This window comes from Leopardus geoffroyi, chromosome X (assembly GCF_018350155.1).
Source record: "Leopardus geoffroyi isolate Oge1 chromosome X, O.geoffroyi_Oge1_pat1.0, whole genome shotgun sequence".
In the NCBI taxonomy this organism is placed as follows: Eukaryota; Metazoa; Chordata; class Mammalia; order Carnivora; family Felidae; genus Leopardus; species Leopardus geoffroyi.
The window spans coordinates 89,724,016-89,736,568 of record NC_059343.1 but is presented as its reverse complement, the minus strand read 5'-3'; the positions used below and the strand labels follow the sequence as shown (position 1 = coordinate 89,736,568).

General features: G+C 40.1%; 1 protein-coding gene across 6 annotated transcripts in view; it reads right to left on the bottom strand.

The window, feature by feature from the left end:
- The window catches only part of COL4A5 (collagen type IV alpha 5 chain), a 247,300-nt gene that overhangs the window by 52,279 nt on the left and 182,468 nt on the right, over window positions 1-12,553 (bottom strand). For all 6 annotated transcript variants that reach the window (XM_045472952.1, XM_045472951.1, XM_045472946.1 and 3 more), the window contains exons 31-34: window positions 9,571-9,738; window positions 8,587-8,676; window positions 7,729-7,878; window positions 5,863-5,961 (exon numbers count right to left, since the gene is read on the bottom strand). In XM_045472952.1, coding sequence (XP_045328908.1) covers window positions 5,863-5,961; window positions 7,729-7,878; window positions 8,587-8,676; window positions 9,571-9,738 — 507 coding nt within the window. The remainder of the gene's footprint in view (window positions 1-5,862; window positions 5,962-7,728; window positions 7,879-8,586; window positions 8,677-9,570; window positions 9,739-12,553) is intronic.

Genomic DNA, 12,553 nt, shown 5'->3' with positions numbered 1-12,553 from the left:
GGTATATCCATCAATAAGAGCTAACAATTATAAATGTCTATGTGCCGAATACGGGAGCCCCCAAATATATAAAACAATTACCCATAAACATAAGCAACCTTATTGATAAGAATGTGGTAATTACAGGGGACTTAAACACTCCACTTACAGAAATGTATAGATCATCTACACATGGTCAATAAAGAAACAAGGGCCCTGAATGACACATTGGATCAGATGGACTTGACAGACATATTTAGAACTCTGCATCCCAAAGCAACAGGATATACTTTCTTCTCGAGTGCACATGGAATATTCTCCAAGATAGATCACATACTGGGTCACAAAACAGCCCTTCATAAGTATACAAGAATTGAAATCATACCATGCATACTTTCAGACCACAGTGCTATGAAGCTTGAAATCAACCACAGGAAAAAGTCTGGAAAACCTCCAAAAGCATGGAGGTTAAACAACACCCTACTAAAGAATGAGTGGGTCAACCAGGCAATTAGAGAAGAAATAAAAAAATATATGGAAACAAACGAAAATGAAAATACAACAATCCAAACGCTTTGGGATGCAGCGAAGGCAGTCCTGAGAGGAAAATACATTGCAATCCAGGCCTATCTGAAGAAACAAGAAAAATCCCAAATACAAAATCTAACAGCACACCTAAAGGAAATAGAAGCAGAACAGCAAAGGCAGCCTAAACCCAGCAGAAGAAGAGAAATAATAAAGATCAGAGCAGAAATAAACAATATAGAATCTAAAAAAACTGTAGAGCAGATCAACGAAAACAAGAGTTGGTTTTTTGAAAAAATAAACAAAATTGATAAACCTTTAGCCAGGCTTCTCAAAAATAAAAAGGAGATGACCCAAATAGATAAAATCATGAATGAAAATGGAATTATTACAACCAATCCCTCAGAGAGACAAGCAATTTTCAGGGAATACTATGAACAATTATATGCCAACAAACTGGACAACCTTGAAGAAATGGACAAATTCCTAAACACCCACACACTTCCAAAACTCAAACAGGAGGAAATAGAAAGCTTGAACAGACCCATAACCAGCGAAGAAATGGAATCAGTTATCAAAAATCTCCCAACAAATAAGAGTCCAGGACCAGATGGCTTCCCAGGGGAGTTCTACCAGACGTTTAAAGCAGAGATAATACCTATCCTTCTCAAGCTATTCCAGAAAATAGAAAGGGAAGGAAAACTTCCAGACTCATTCTAGGAAGCCTGTATTACTTTGATTCCTAAGCCAGACAGAGACCCAGTAAAAAGGGAGAACTACCGGCCAATATCCCTGATGAATATGGATGCAAAAATTCTCAAAAAGATACTAGCAAATCGAATTCAACAGCATATAAAAAGAATTATTCACCATGATCAATTGGGATTCATTCCTGGGATGCAGGGCTGGTTCAGCATTTGCAAATCAATCAACGTGATACATCACATTAATCAAAGAAAAGAGAAGAACCAGATGATCCTGTCAATCGATGCAGAAAAGGCATTTGACAAAATTCAGCACCCTTTTGTAACCCTTCAGAAAGTCGGGGTAGAAGGAACATACTTAAAGATCATAAAAGCCATTTATGAAAAGCCCACAGCTAACATCATCCTCAATGGGGAAAAACTGAGAGCTTTTCCCTGAGATCAGGGACACGACAGGGATATTGACTCTCACCGTTGTTGTTTAACATAGTGTTGGAAGTTCTAGCATCAGCAATCACACAACAAAAGGAAATCAAAGGCATCAAAATTGGCAAAGATGAAGTCAAGCTTTCACTCTTTGCAGATGACATGATATTATACATGGAAAATCCGATAGACTCCACCAAAGTCTGCTAGAACTGATACATGAATTCAGCAAAGTTGCAGGATACAAAATCAATGTACAGAAATCAGTTGCATTCTTATATACTAACAATGAAGCAACAGAAAGACAAATAAAGAAACTGATCCCATTCACAATTGCACCAAGAAGCATAAAATACCTAGGAATAAATCTAACCAAAGATGTAAAAGATCTGTATGCTGAAAACTATAGAAAGCTTATGATGGTAATTGAAGAAGATATAAAGAAATGGAAAGACATTCCCTGCTCATGGATTGGAAGAATAAATATTGTCAAAATGTCAATAGTACCCAAAGCTATCTACACATTCAATGCAATCCCAATCAAAATTACACCAGCATTCTTCTCAAAACTAGAACAAGCAATCCTAAAATTCATATGGAACCACAAAAGGCCCCGAATAGCCAGAGTAATTTTGAAGAAGAAGACCAAAGCAGGAGGCATCACATTCCCAGACTTTAGCCTCTACTACAAAGCTGTAATCATCAAGACAGCATGGTATTGGCACAAAAACAGACACATAGACCAATGGAATAGAATAGAAACCCCAGAAGTAGACCCACAAACGTATGGCCAACTCATCTTTGACAAAGCAGGAAAGAACATCCAATGGAAAAAAGACAGTCTCTTTAACAAATGGTGCTGGGAGAACTGGACAGCAACATGCAGAAGGTTGAAACTAGACCACTTTCTCACACCATTCACAAAAATAAACTCAAAATGGATAAAGGACCTGAGTGTGAGACAGGAAACCATCAAAACCCTAGAGGAGAAAGCAGGAAAAGACCTCTCTGACCTCAGCCGTAGCAATCTCTTACTCGACACATCCCCAAAGGCAAGGGAATTAAAAGCAAAAGTGAATTACTGGGACCTTATGAAGATAAATTGCTTCTGCACAGCAAAGGAAACAACCAACAAAACCAAAAGGCAACCAACGGAATGGGAAAAGATATTTGCAAATGACATATCGGACAAAGGGCTAGTATCCAAAATCTATAAAGAGCTCACCAAACTCCACACCCGAAAAACAAATAACCCAGTGAAGAAATGGGCAGAAAACATGAATAGACACTTCTCTAAAGAAGACATCCGGAGGGCCAACAGACACATGAAAAGATGTTCAACGTCACTCCTCATCAGGGAAATACAAATCAAAACCACACTCAGATATCACCTCACGCCAGTCAGAGTGGCCAAAATGAACAAATCAGGAGACTATAGATGCTGGAGAGGATGTGGAGAAACGGGAACCCTCTTGCACTGTTGGTGGGAATGCAAATTGGTGCAGCCGCTCTGGAAAGCATTGTGGAGGTTCCTCAGAAAATTAAAAATAGACCTACCCTATGACCCAGCAATAGCACTGCTAGGAATTTACCCAAGGGATACAGGAGTACTGATGCATAGGGGCACTTGTACCCCAATGTTTATAGCAGCACTCTCAACAATAGCCAAATTATGGAAAGAGCCTAAATGTCCATCAACTGATGAATGGAAAAGAAATTGTGGTTTATATACACAATGGAATACTACGTGGCAATGAGAAAGAATGAAATATGGCCTTTTGTAGCAACGTGGATGGAACTGGAGATTGTGATGCTAAGTGAAATAAGCCATACAGAGAAAGACAGATACCATATGTTTTCACTCTTATGTGGATCCTGAGAAACAGAAACCCATGGGGGAGGGGAAGGAAAAAAAAAAAGAGGTTAGAGTGGGAGTGAGCCAAAGCATAAGAGATTGTTAAAAACTGAGAACAAACTGAGGGTTGATGGGGGTGGGAGGGGGGGGTGGCTGATGGGTATTGAGGAGGGCACCTTTTGGGATGAGCACTGGGTGTCGTATGGAAACCAATTTGACAATAAATTTTATATTGAAAAAAAATTGCACCAGCATTCTTCTCAAAGCTAGAACAAGCAATCCTAAAATTTGTATGGAACCAGAAAAGACCCTGAATAGCCAAAGTAATATTGAAGAAGAAGACCAAAGCAGGAGGCATCACATTCCCAGACTTTAGCCTCTACTACAAAGCTGTAATCATCAAGACAGCATGGTATTGGCACAAAAACAGACACATAGACCAATGGAATAGAATAGAAACCCCAGAACTAGACCCACAAAAGTATGGCCAACTAATCTTTGACAAAGCAGGAAAGAACATCCAATGGAAAAATGACAGTCTCTTTAACAAATGGTGCTGGGAGAACTGGACAGCAACACGCAGAAGGATGAAACTAGACCACTTTCTTACACCATACACAAAAATAAAACTCAAAATGGATAAATGACCTGAATGTGAGACAGGAAACCATCAAAACCCTAGAGGAGAAAGCAGGAAAAAACCTCTCTGACCTCAGCCGCAGCAATTTCTTACTTGACACGTCTCCAAAGGCAAGGGAATTAAAAGCAAAAATGAACTATTGGGACCTCATGAAGATAAAAAGCTTCTGCACAGCAAAGGAAACAATCAACAAAACTTAAAGGCACCCAATGGAATGGGAAAAGATATTTGCAAATGACATACTGGATAAAGGGCTAGTATCCAAAATCTATAAAGAATTCACCGAACTCCACACCCAAAAAACAAATAATCCAGTGAAGAAATGGCAGAAGACAGGAATAGACACTTCTCTAAAGAAGACATCCGGATGGCCAACAGGCACATGAAAAGATGCTCAACGTCGCTCCTCATCAGGGAAATACAAATCAAAACCACGCTCAGATATCACCTCACGCCAGTCAGAGTGGCCAAAATGAACAAATCAGGAGACTATAGATGCTGGAGAGGAAGTGGAGGAATAGGAACCCTCTTTCACTGTTGGTGGGAATGCAAACTGGTGCAGCCACTCCGGAAAACAGTGTGGAGGTTCCTCAAAAAATTAAAAATAGAACTACCCTATGACCCAGCAGTAGCACTGCTAGGAATTTACCCAAGGGACACAGGAGTACTGATGCATACGGGCACTTGTATCCCAATGTTTATAGCAGCACTCTCAACAATAGCCAAATTATGGAAAGAGCCTAAATGTCCATCAACTGATGAATGGATAAAGAAATTGTGGTTTATATACACAATGGAGTACTACGTGGCAATGAGAAAGAATGAAATATGGCCCTTTGTAGCAACGTGGATGGAACTGGAGAGTGTGATGCTAAGTGAAATAAGCCATACAGAGAAAGACAGATACCATATGTTTTCACTCTTATGTGGATTCTGAGAAACTTAACAGAAACCCATGGGGGAGGGGAAGGAAAAAAAAAAAGAGGTTAGAGTGGGAGAGAGCCAAAGCATAAGAAACTCTTAAAAACTTAGAACAAACTGAGGGTTGATGGGGGGTGGGAGGCGGGGGGGTGGGTGATGGGTATTGAGGAGGGCACCTTTTGGGATGAGCACTGGGTGTTGTATGGAAACCAATTTGACAATACATTTCATATGTTGAAAAATAAATAAATAAATAAATAAATAAATAAATAAATAAATAAAGCAGGAAGAAAGAGTTTTATTAGAAATAAGGAAAAAATCCATGTGGCCTCTGAGGGTGATTCATGCTGAAACAGACTACCAAGGTAGGGTGTAAAATTTTCATCCCTAGAGACTTTAAAAAATAGAATCAGCAGCCACCTTTACATGGTTTAATGATTGACTTGTCTGAAGGCAAAAACTAAAAAAAAGGTAAATTTCTCAGCGCCTATCAGATAACTGTCTCATTTACATATGTTGCAATGTACGTAAATAAAACACAGCACCTTATTTAGATATACTTCTGATTCTCTATACATCCTCACTGCCTCAAAAAGAAGAAATTGAGCCAAAATTATTCTACAAATCTTGTCAGCTGACGCTTGGGCCAAATGGCAACATTTTTGCTAAAAAAAGAGCTCCAAATCTCAGTAGTTACCCAAGCATCTTGTGATGAAAAGATCCAAAACATCATCGCATATGATAAATACATAAAATTTTTCTAGGGTTTGAGATCAGTCATTACATTGCTACAGGTGGTCTATCATACTTACCTGATGGTCCTGGTAATCCAGGTTGTCCACTCAGTCCAGGTTGCCCTGGGTCTCCAGGCAAACCCTGGTAACCTTTTGGACCCGAAACTCCAGGAATACCTTCCAAGGATGAGTAGAGGGAAGACAAGTTAAGTTTATGGGCTAAATGGGTGATGGGTATTAAGAAAGGCACCTGTTAGGATGAGCACCGGGTGTTCTATGTAAGTGATGAATCAATAAAGTCTACTCCTGAAATCAATATTACACTATATGTTAACTAACTAGAATTTAACTATAATAAAATTTTAAAGAATCTTAACCATAAAAATAATTTGACAAGGCAAGCAACCCAAATTCTGAACTATGAATGAAATACAGGAACCCATGATATTCTGATATAGCATGAACCAAATAGCACCGGACACATACCAAACTCCTCCACTTTTTATTGAGCTATCATTAAGAAATTCAATGCACTCATTACTGAAGTCACTTTCCTCTTTGGGCCTCAGTTTCTTACACTGTAAAATGAAGGAACTGGAGCAAGTTATCTTTAGACTATCTCTGAGATTCTACAACTATCTTTAATAGCCGTATTATATTATAATAGAGTTTACTGCTTCTTATTTTACAGAAGGCATAATTGAAAGAGAAGTCTTATAAGGAGTCATTCAAGAAAGATATCTCATTTTAGCAATACAAAAAATGAGGCAGCCCTGCCTCTTTTCTGACAACATACAAAACTATAGTAATGTCTTAAACTCTTTTTTGAGAAAAAAATCCCACCAAGTCCTGCTCATAGGGAAACATACTATCTGTGTATACACACACACACACACACACACACACACGAACAATATTAACGTTTACAAACCAAAAAGAGCCACAAACTTTACTATAAGCTGCAAATAAACACAGCTAGTTTTAAAGTTCCATGTTTTTTTGAAAGGCTATTCTATATAGATTAGATTGTAAGTACTTTATTTGATTCATGCTTATCTACATGTTCTGATGCCTTCTTATATGTTACAGTTTTGTAAAACGAAAAAAGAATTTTGTATTTAAAAAATCAATGTTGGGGTGCCTGGGTAGCTCAGTTGGTTAAGCATCTGACTTCAGCTCATGTCATGATCTTGCTGTCTGTGAGTTTGAGCCCCACGTCGGGCTCCGTGTTGTCAGCTCAGAGCCTGGAGCCTGTTTCAGATTCTGTGTCTCCCTCTCTCTTCCTGCCCTTCCCCCACTCGCACTTTGTCTCTCAAAAATGAATAAACATTAAAAAAATAAATAAAAAATAAATGTTATACTTCTTATTTGTTTCTAGTAAAATAACAATAGTAACACAGTTGTTCCCTAAACCTACTTTCAGCAACTTCCCCCAAGGCTGAGATTGTCTCTTCATAGTCTAATACTTGTTATTCTTCCATGGCAGAATAACAATGAACTGCATTTAGAGCCAAGTATGATATGGATATCAAAACACTGCAGGGCAACAATGTACCACTCATTCCCATCTGGCTTCATGGGAAAAAAAATTAAAGGCCCAGCAAATTTCCTAAGCACTGAAATCTGTTTTCCAAGTGATTCTGGCCATATATCCATTTCTCTCAACCACATCCTGTACTACTTTCTGGAAAGCCTGAAGGTGACTGCCTTAAGTCTATTTTAAGACTTCATAGTTTGTGATAGATTAAACTACAAAGAAAATACTTAAATAAAAGTTGATCACTGAAATAGTACAAATCAGGTGAAAATTTTCATTACCAAAATTTGATACATCTAAGTGCCTTTTGTTGGTGACTCCTATGCTACAAGTCACTTTTCATGCTATTAAAAATTAAACTTCAGATATACCAGTAAACACATTCACAAATAAATACATTCACTCACCTGGTAATCCAGGGTCCCCCTTCTCTCCTTTTGAGCCCAGCAGATCTGGATCCATTGGTCCAGGAGGGCCTGGAAGGCCAGGCTCTCCTTTACCACCTTTTTCTCCTACAGGGCCAGGAGGTCCTGGCTGACCCTGCAAACCATTATCACCTAAAACCGACATGTGTGTGGAGGACAACAGATCAGATTCATCCTTCCAAGATTAATGCATATAAAGATTATTCATATGTTCCACAGTTTGGTAGGTCACTGACCATCCAAAACACTTACGCGCCATGGTTATAGTCTATGAATAACTTGAATTCACACACATTTTTATACTCAAATAGCACTTCATATATTTTCTGGGGTTCTTTGACAATTACAGGAATTGTAAAAAAAATCAAAATTTAATACCTATATTTTGTTATTTTGAGCTGAGCATTTACCACATTTCACGGTATCCAAATTATACATGCCACCACATTGAAAACAGAACCTATTTAAATGCCATGTCACATACAAACAAACACAAGTGGGGCACCTGGGTGGCTCAGCTGGTTGGGCATCTGACTCGATTTTGGCTCAGGTCATGATTTCATGGTTCTCATGGGATCGAGCCCTGCATTGGGCTCTGCAATGATAGCATTGAGCCTGCTTGAGATTCTCTCTCTCTCTCTCTCTCTCTCTGCCCCTCTCCCACTTGCATGCACACACGCTGTCTCTCAAAATAAATAAAGAAATAAACATTTAAAAACTTAAAAAAGAATATACAAGCATTGCTCATTTTAAAGCAGTCAAATAAAAATGTTTTGTATTGACATAAAAGATGTTAAATTTTCTCTCTTACATGCATCTGCCACCAACTCTGAATATTACCTTTGAGACCAGGAACACCACTCCTGCCAGGAATTCCCAAAGGTCCTGGTGGGCCTGGAGGTCCCATCATACCCATTTCACCTTTGGCACCTTTGAAGAATATAAATAATTAACTTTTACCTTTCCTTGACCTTGGAAAAATAAAAGGTAAGTTTTAAGATGGCAACTGGAAGACCTGAGGGTTGGAGGGAAGGCACTAAGTCTTACCCCTTTTCAACTGTTGTAACCATAGTGACCACTATTGCCAATACCTATGAATATGAAGACTCACTGTGGTTACTTATCTCCAAAGATGGCCTCACAATGCACAACACTTACCAGTATACACACCCTTGTGTAGCCTTCTCCCCTTGAATTTGGGCTGACTCTGTGCCTTGTCCTTGACTAAGTGACATTGTGACTCCCAAAGCTAGATCATAAGAAGTCTTGTGGCTTTCACCTGGGGCTCTTGGAACACTCGGTTTTGGTTTGGGGATTCTCTTGTTTGGAAGCCAGCTGCCTTTAGAAGGAGAGCAACTACCCTGACTTTATCATAATATAACAATCCTAAGCCATGTGAAGAAACATTATGGATAATCAGAGACATGTGAAGAGGCCAAGGAACAGTCAGGTGTCAGAGAAATGCCATTCTGGAAGTAGATCCTTCATCCCAACAGCTCCAGTTGATGCCATCTGGATCAGAGATAAATGACCCCATTCAAATCATGCCTTAATTCCTGACCCACAAAATCTTGAACAAAATAAAAAAGGTTGATTTAAACCATTAAATTCTGGGGTCATTTTCTATACAGCAATATGTAACAAGAAATCTCCGAGAGAAAAAGTATAATGTAAATAACAAAGTGAGTCTCTTGAAAAGACATTTAACACTTTTCCTTAAGGACTAGGTCAATCCAGAAAAGTACAACAAAGGAATAATATAACGGAATCATAAGAGTTTTAATTTCCTGAATCCAAAACCAGAGAAAACTTTAAATAAATTACCTGGAAATCCAGAGGCACCTGCTTTTCCTGGAATCCCTGGTGATCCTGGGGGTCCCATAGGACCAGGTGCTCCAGGAATTCCTGGACTGCCTCTCTCACCAGGGGGTCCTAGAACATCAAACCCAGGAGGTCCTGGATCTCCCTTCTCTCCTGGTATTCCATGTAAGCCTAGTTAATACAACACCAATATTAACCAGTTTTGAAGTAGTTTTAAGAGATGTGTCTGATCATTTTTCTAGCAAACAAGTGACAGACTCCTTTCTATAATAAACCTAACAGTGAGTCAGAGATTCTTTTGGTATCATGCACATAAAATGACCTAACAATCAAACCTCAGGATTTTCAGGTACATTTCTCTATGAAAGTGCTTCTCAAATTATTTTTGGTGAAGGATGAATCTTTTCTTAATTCTTGGTCCATCCTGGACTAATATTTTTCATAAAATACTGTAAAATGACTAAAAGAACTAAAATAAAAAAACCAAAGACATACATAATGCATGTCTACCTTCGGCTATTAAATTCAACAACTACAATTACACTGTCAACTTGCTATAAAAGTTTCTAAATGGCCCCGGAGTCTGGCCTGCAAAAGCGGAGGGGCCTGACGGACTGTGTTCCGACAGCAAGCGCGACTTAGCGTCTGGGAGGTCATAAGTTAACAGCTCTGCTCAGAAAGCGGGAAGGCTGGAGGACAAAGGGAGGGAGAGCTGCTGAGCCCCCAGACGACAGAGCTCAGTTTGGTGGGGAACAAAGGCGCTCGCCAGCGCCATCTCCCCCGCCCATCCCCCAGCCAAAATCCCAAAGAGAACCAGTTCCTGCCAGGGAACTTCCTCGCTCCGCGCAAACACCCAACTCTGTGCTTCTGCGGAGCCAAACCTCCGGCAGCGGATCTGACTCCCTCCCGCTGCCACAGGGCCCCTCCTGAAGTGGATCACCTAAGGAGAAGCGAGCTAAGCCTGCCCCTCCTGCCCCTGTGCACCTTGCCTACCCACCCCAGCTAATACGCCAGATCCCCAGCATCACAAGCCTAGCAGTGTGCAAGTAGCCCAAACGGGCCACGCCACCCCACAGTGAATCCCGCCCCTAGGAGAGGGGAAGAGAAGGCACACACCAGTCGGACTGTGGCCCCAGCGGTGGGCCGGGGGCAGACATCAGGTCGGAGTGCGGCCCCGCCCACCAACTCCAGTTATACACCACAGCACAGGGGAAGTGCCCTGCAGGTCCTCACCACGCCAGGGACTATCCAAAATGACCAAGCGGAAGAATTCCCCTCAGAAGAATCTCCAGGAAATAACAACAGCTAATGAGCTGATCAAAAAGGATTTAAATAATATAACAGAAAGTGAATTTAGAATAATAGTCATAAAATTAATCGCCGGGCTTGAAAACAGTATACAGGACAGCAGAGAATCCCTTGCTACAGAGATCAAGGGACTAAGGAACAGTCATGAGGAGCTGAAAAACGCTTTAAATGAAATGCAAAACAAAATGGAGACCACCACAGCTCGGATTGAAGAGGCAGAGGAGAGAATAGGTGAACTAGAAGATAAAGTTATGGAAAAAGAGGAAGCTGAGAGAAAGAGAGATAAAAAAATCCAGGAGTATGAGGGGAAAATTAGAGAACTAAGTGATACACTAAAAAGAAATAATATACGCATAATTGGTATCCCAGAGGAGGAAGAGAGAGGAAAGGTGCTGAAGGGGTACTTGAAGAAATAATAGCTGAGAACTTCCCTGAACTGGGGAAGGAAAAAGCCATTGAAATCCAAGAGGCACAGAGAACTCCCTTCAGACGGAACCTGAATCGATCTTCTGCACGACATATCATAGTGAAACTGGCAAAATACAAGGATAAAGAGAAAATTCTGAAAGCAGCAAGGGGTAAACGTGCCCTCACATATAAAGGGAGACCTATAAGACTCGTGACTGATCTCTCTTTTGAAACTTGGCAGGCCAGAAAGAATTGGCACGAGATTTTCAGTGTGCTAGACAGAAAAAATATGCAGCCGAGAATCCTTTATCCAGCAAGTCTGTCATTTAGAATAGAAGGAGAGATAAAGGTCTTCCCAAACAAACAAAAACTGAAGGAATTTGTCACCACTAAACCAGCCCTACAAGAGATCCTAAGGGGGACCCTGTGAGACAAAACACCAGAGACATCACTACAAGCATAAAACATACAGACATCACAATGACTCTAAACCCATATCTTTCTATAATAACACTGAATGTAAATGGATTAAATGCGCCAACCAAAAGACATAGGGTATCAGAATGGATAAAAAAACAAGACCCATCTATTTGCTGTCTACAAGAGACTCATTTTAGACCTGAGGACACCTTTAGATTGAGAGTGAGGGGATGGAGAACTATTTATCATGCTACTGGAAGCCAAAAGAAAGCTGGAGTAGCCATACTTATATCAGACAAACTAGACTTTAAATTAAAGGCTGTAACAAGAGATGAAGAAGGACATTATATAATAGTTACAGGGTCTATCCATCAGGAAGAGCTAACAATTATAAATGTCTATGCGCCGAATACCGGAGCCCCCAAATATATAAAACAACTACTCATAAACATAAGCAACCTTATTGATAAGAATGTGGTCATTGCAGGGGACTTTAACACCCCACTTACAGAAATGGATAGATCATCTAGACACACGGTCAATAAAGAAACAAGGGCCCTGAATGAGACATTGGATCAGATGGACTTGACAGATATATTTAGAACTCTGCATCCCAAAGCAACAGAATATACTTTCTTCTCGAGTGCACATGGAACATTCTCCAAGATAGATCATATACTGGGTCACAAAACAGCCCTCCATAAGTTTACCAGAATTGAAATTATACCATGCATACTTTCAGACCACAATGCTATGAAGCTTGAAATCAACCCCAAAAAAAAGTCTGGAAAACCTCCAAAAGCATGGAGGTTAAAGAGCACCCTACTAACGAATGAGTGGGTCAACCAGG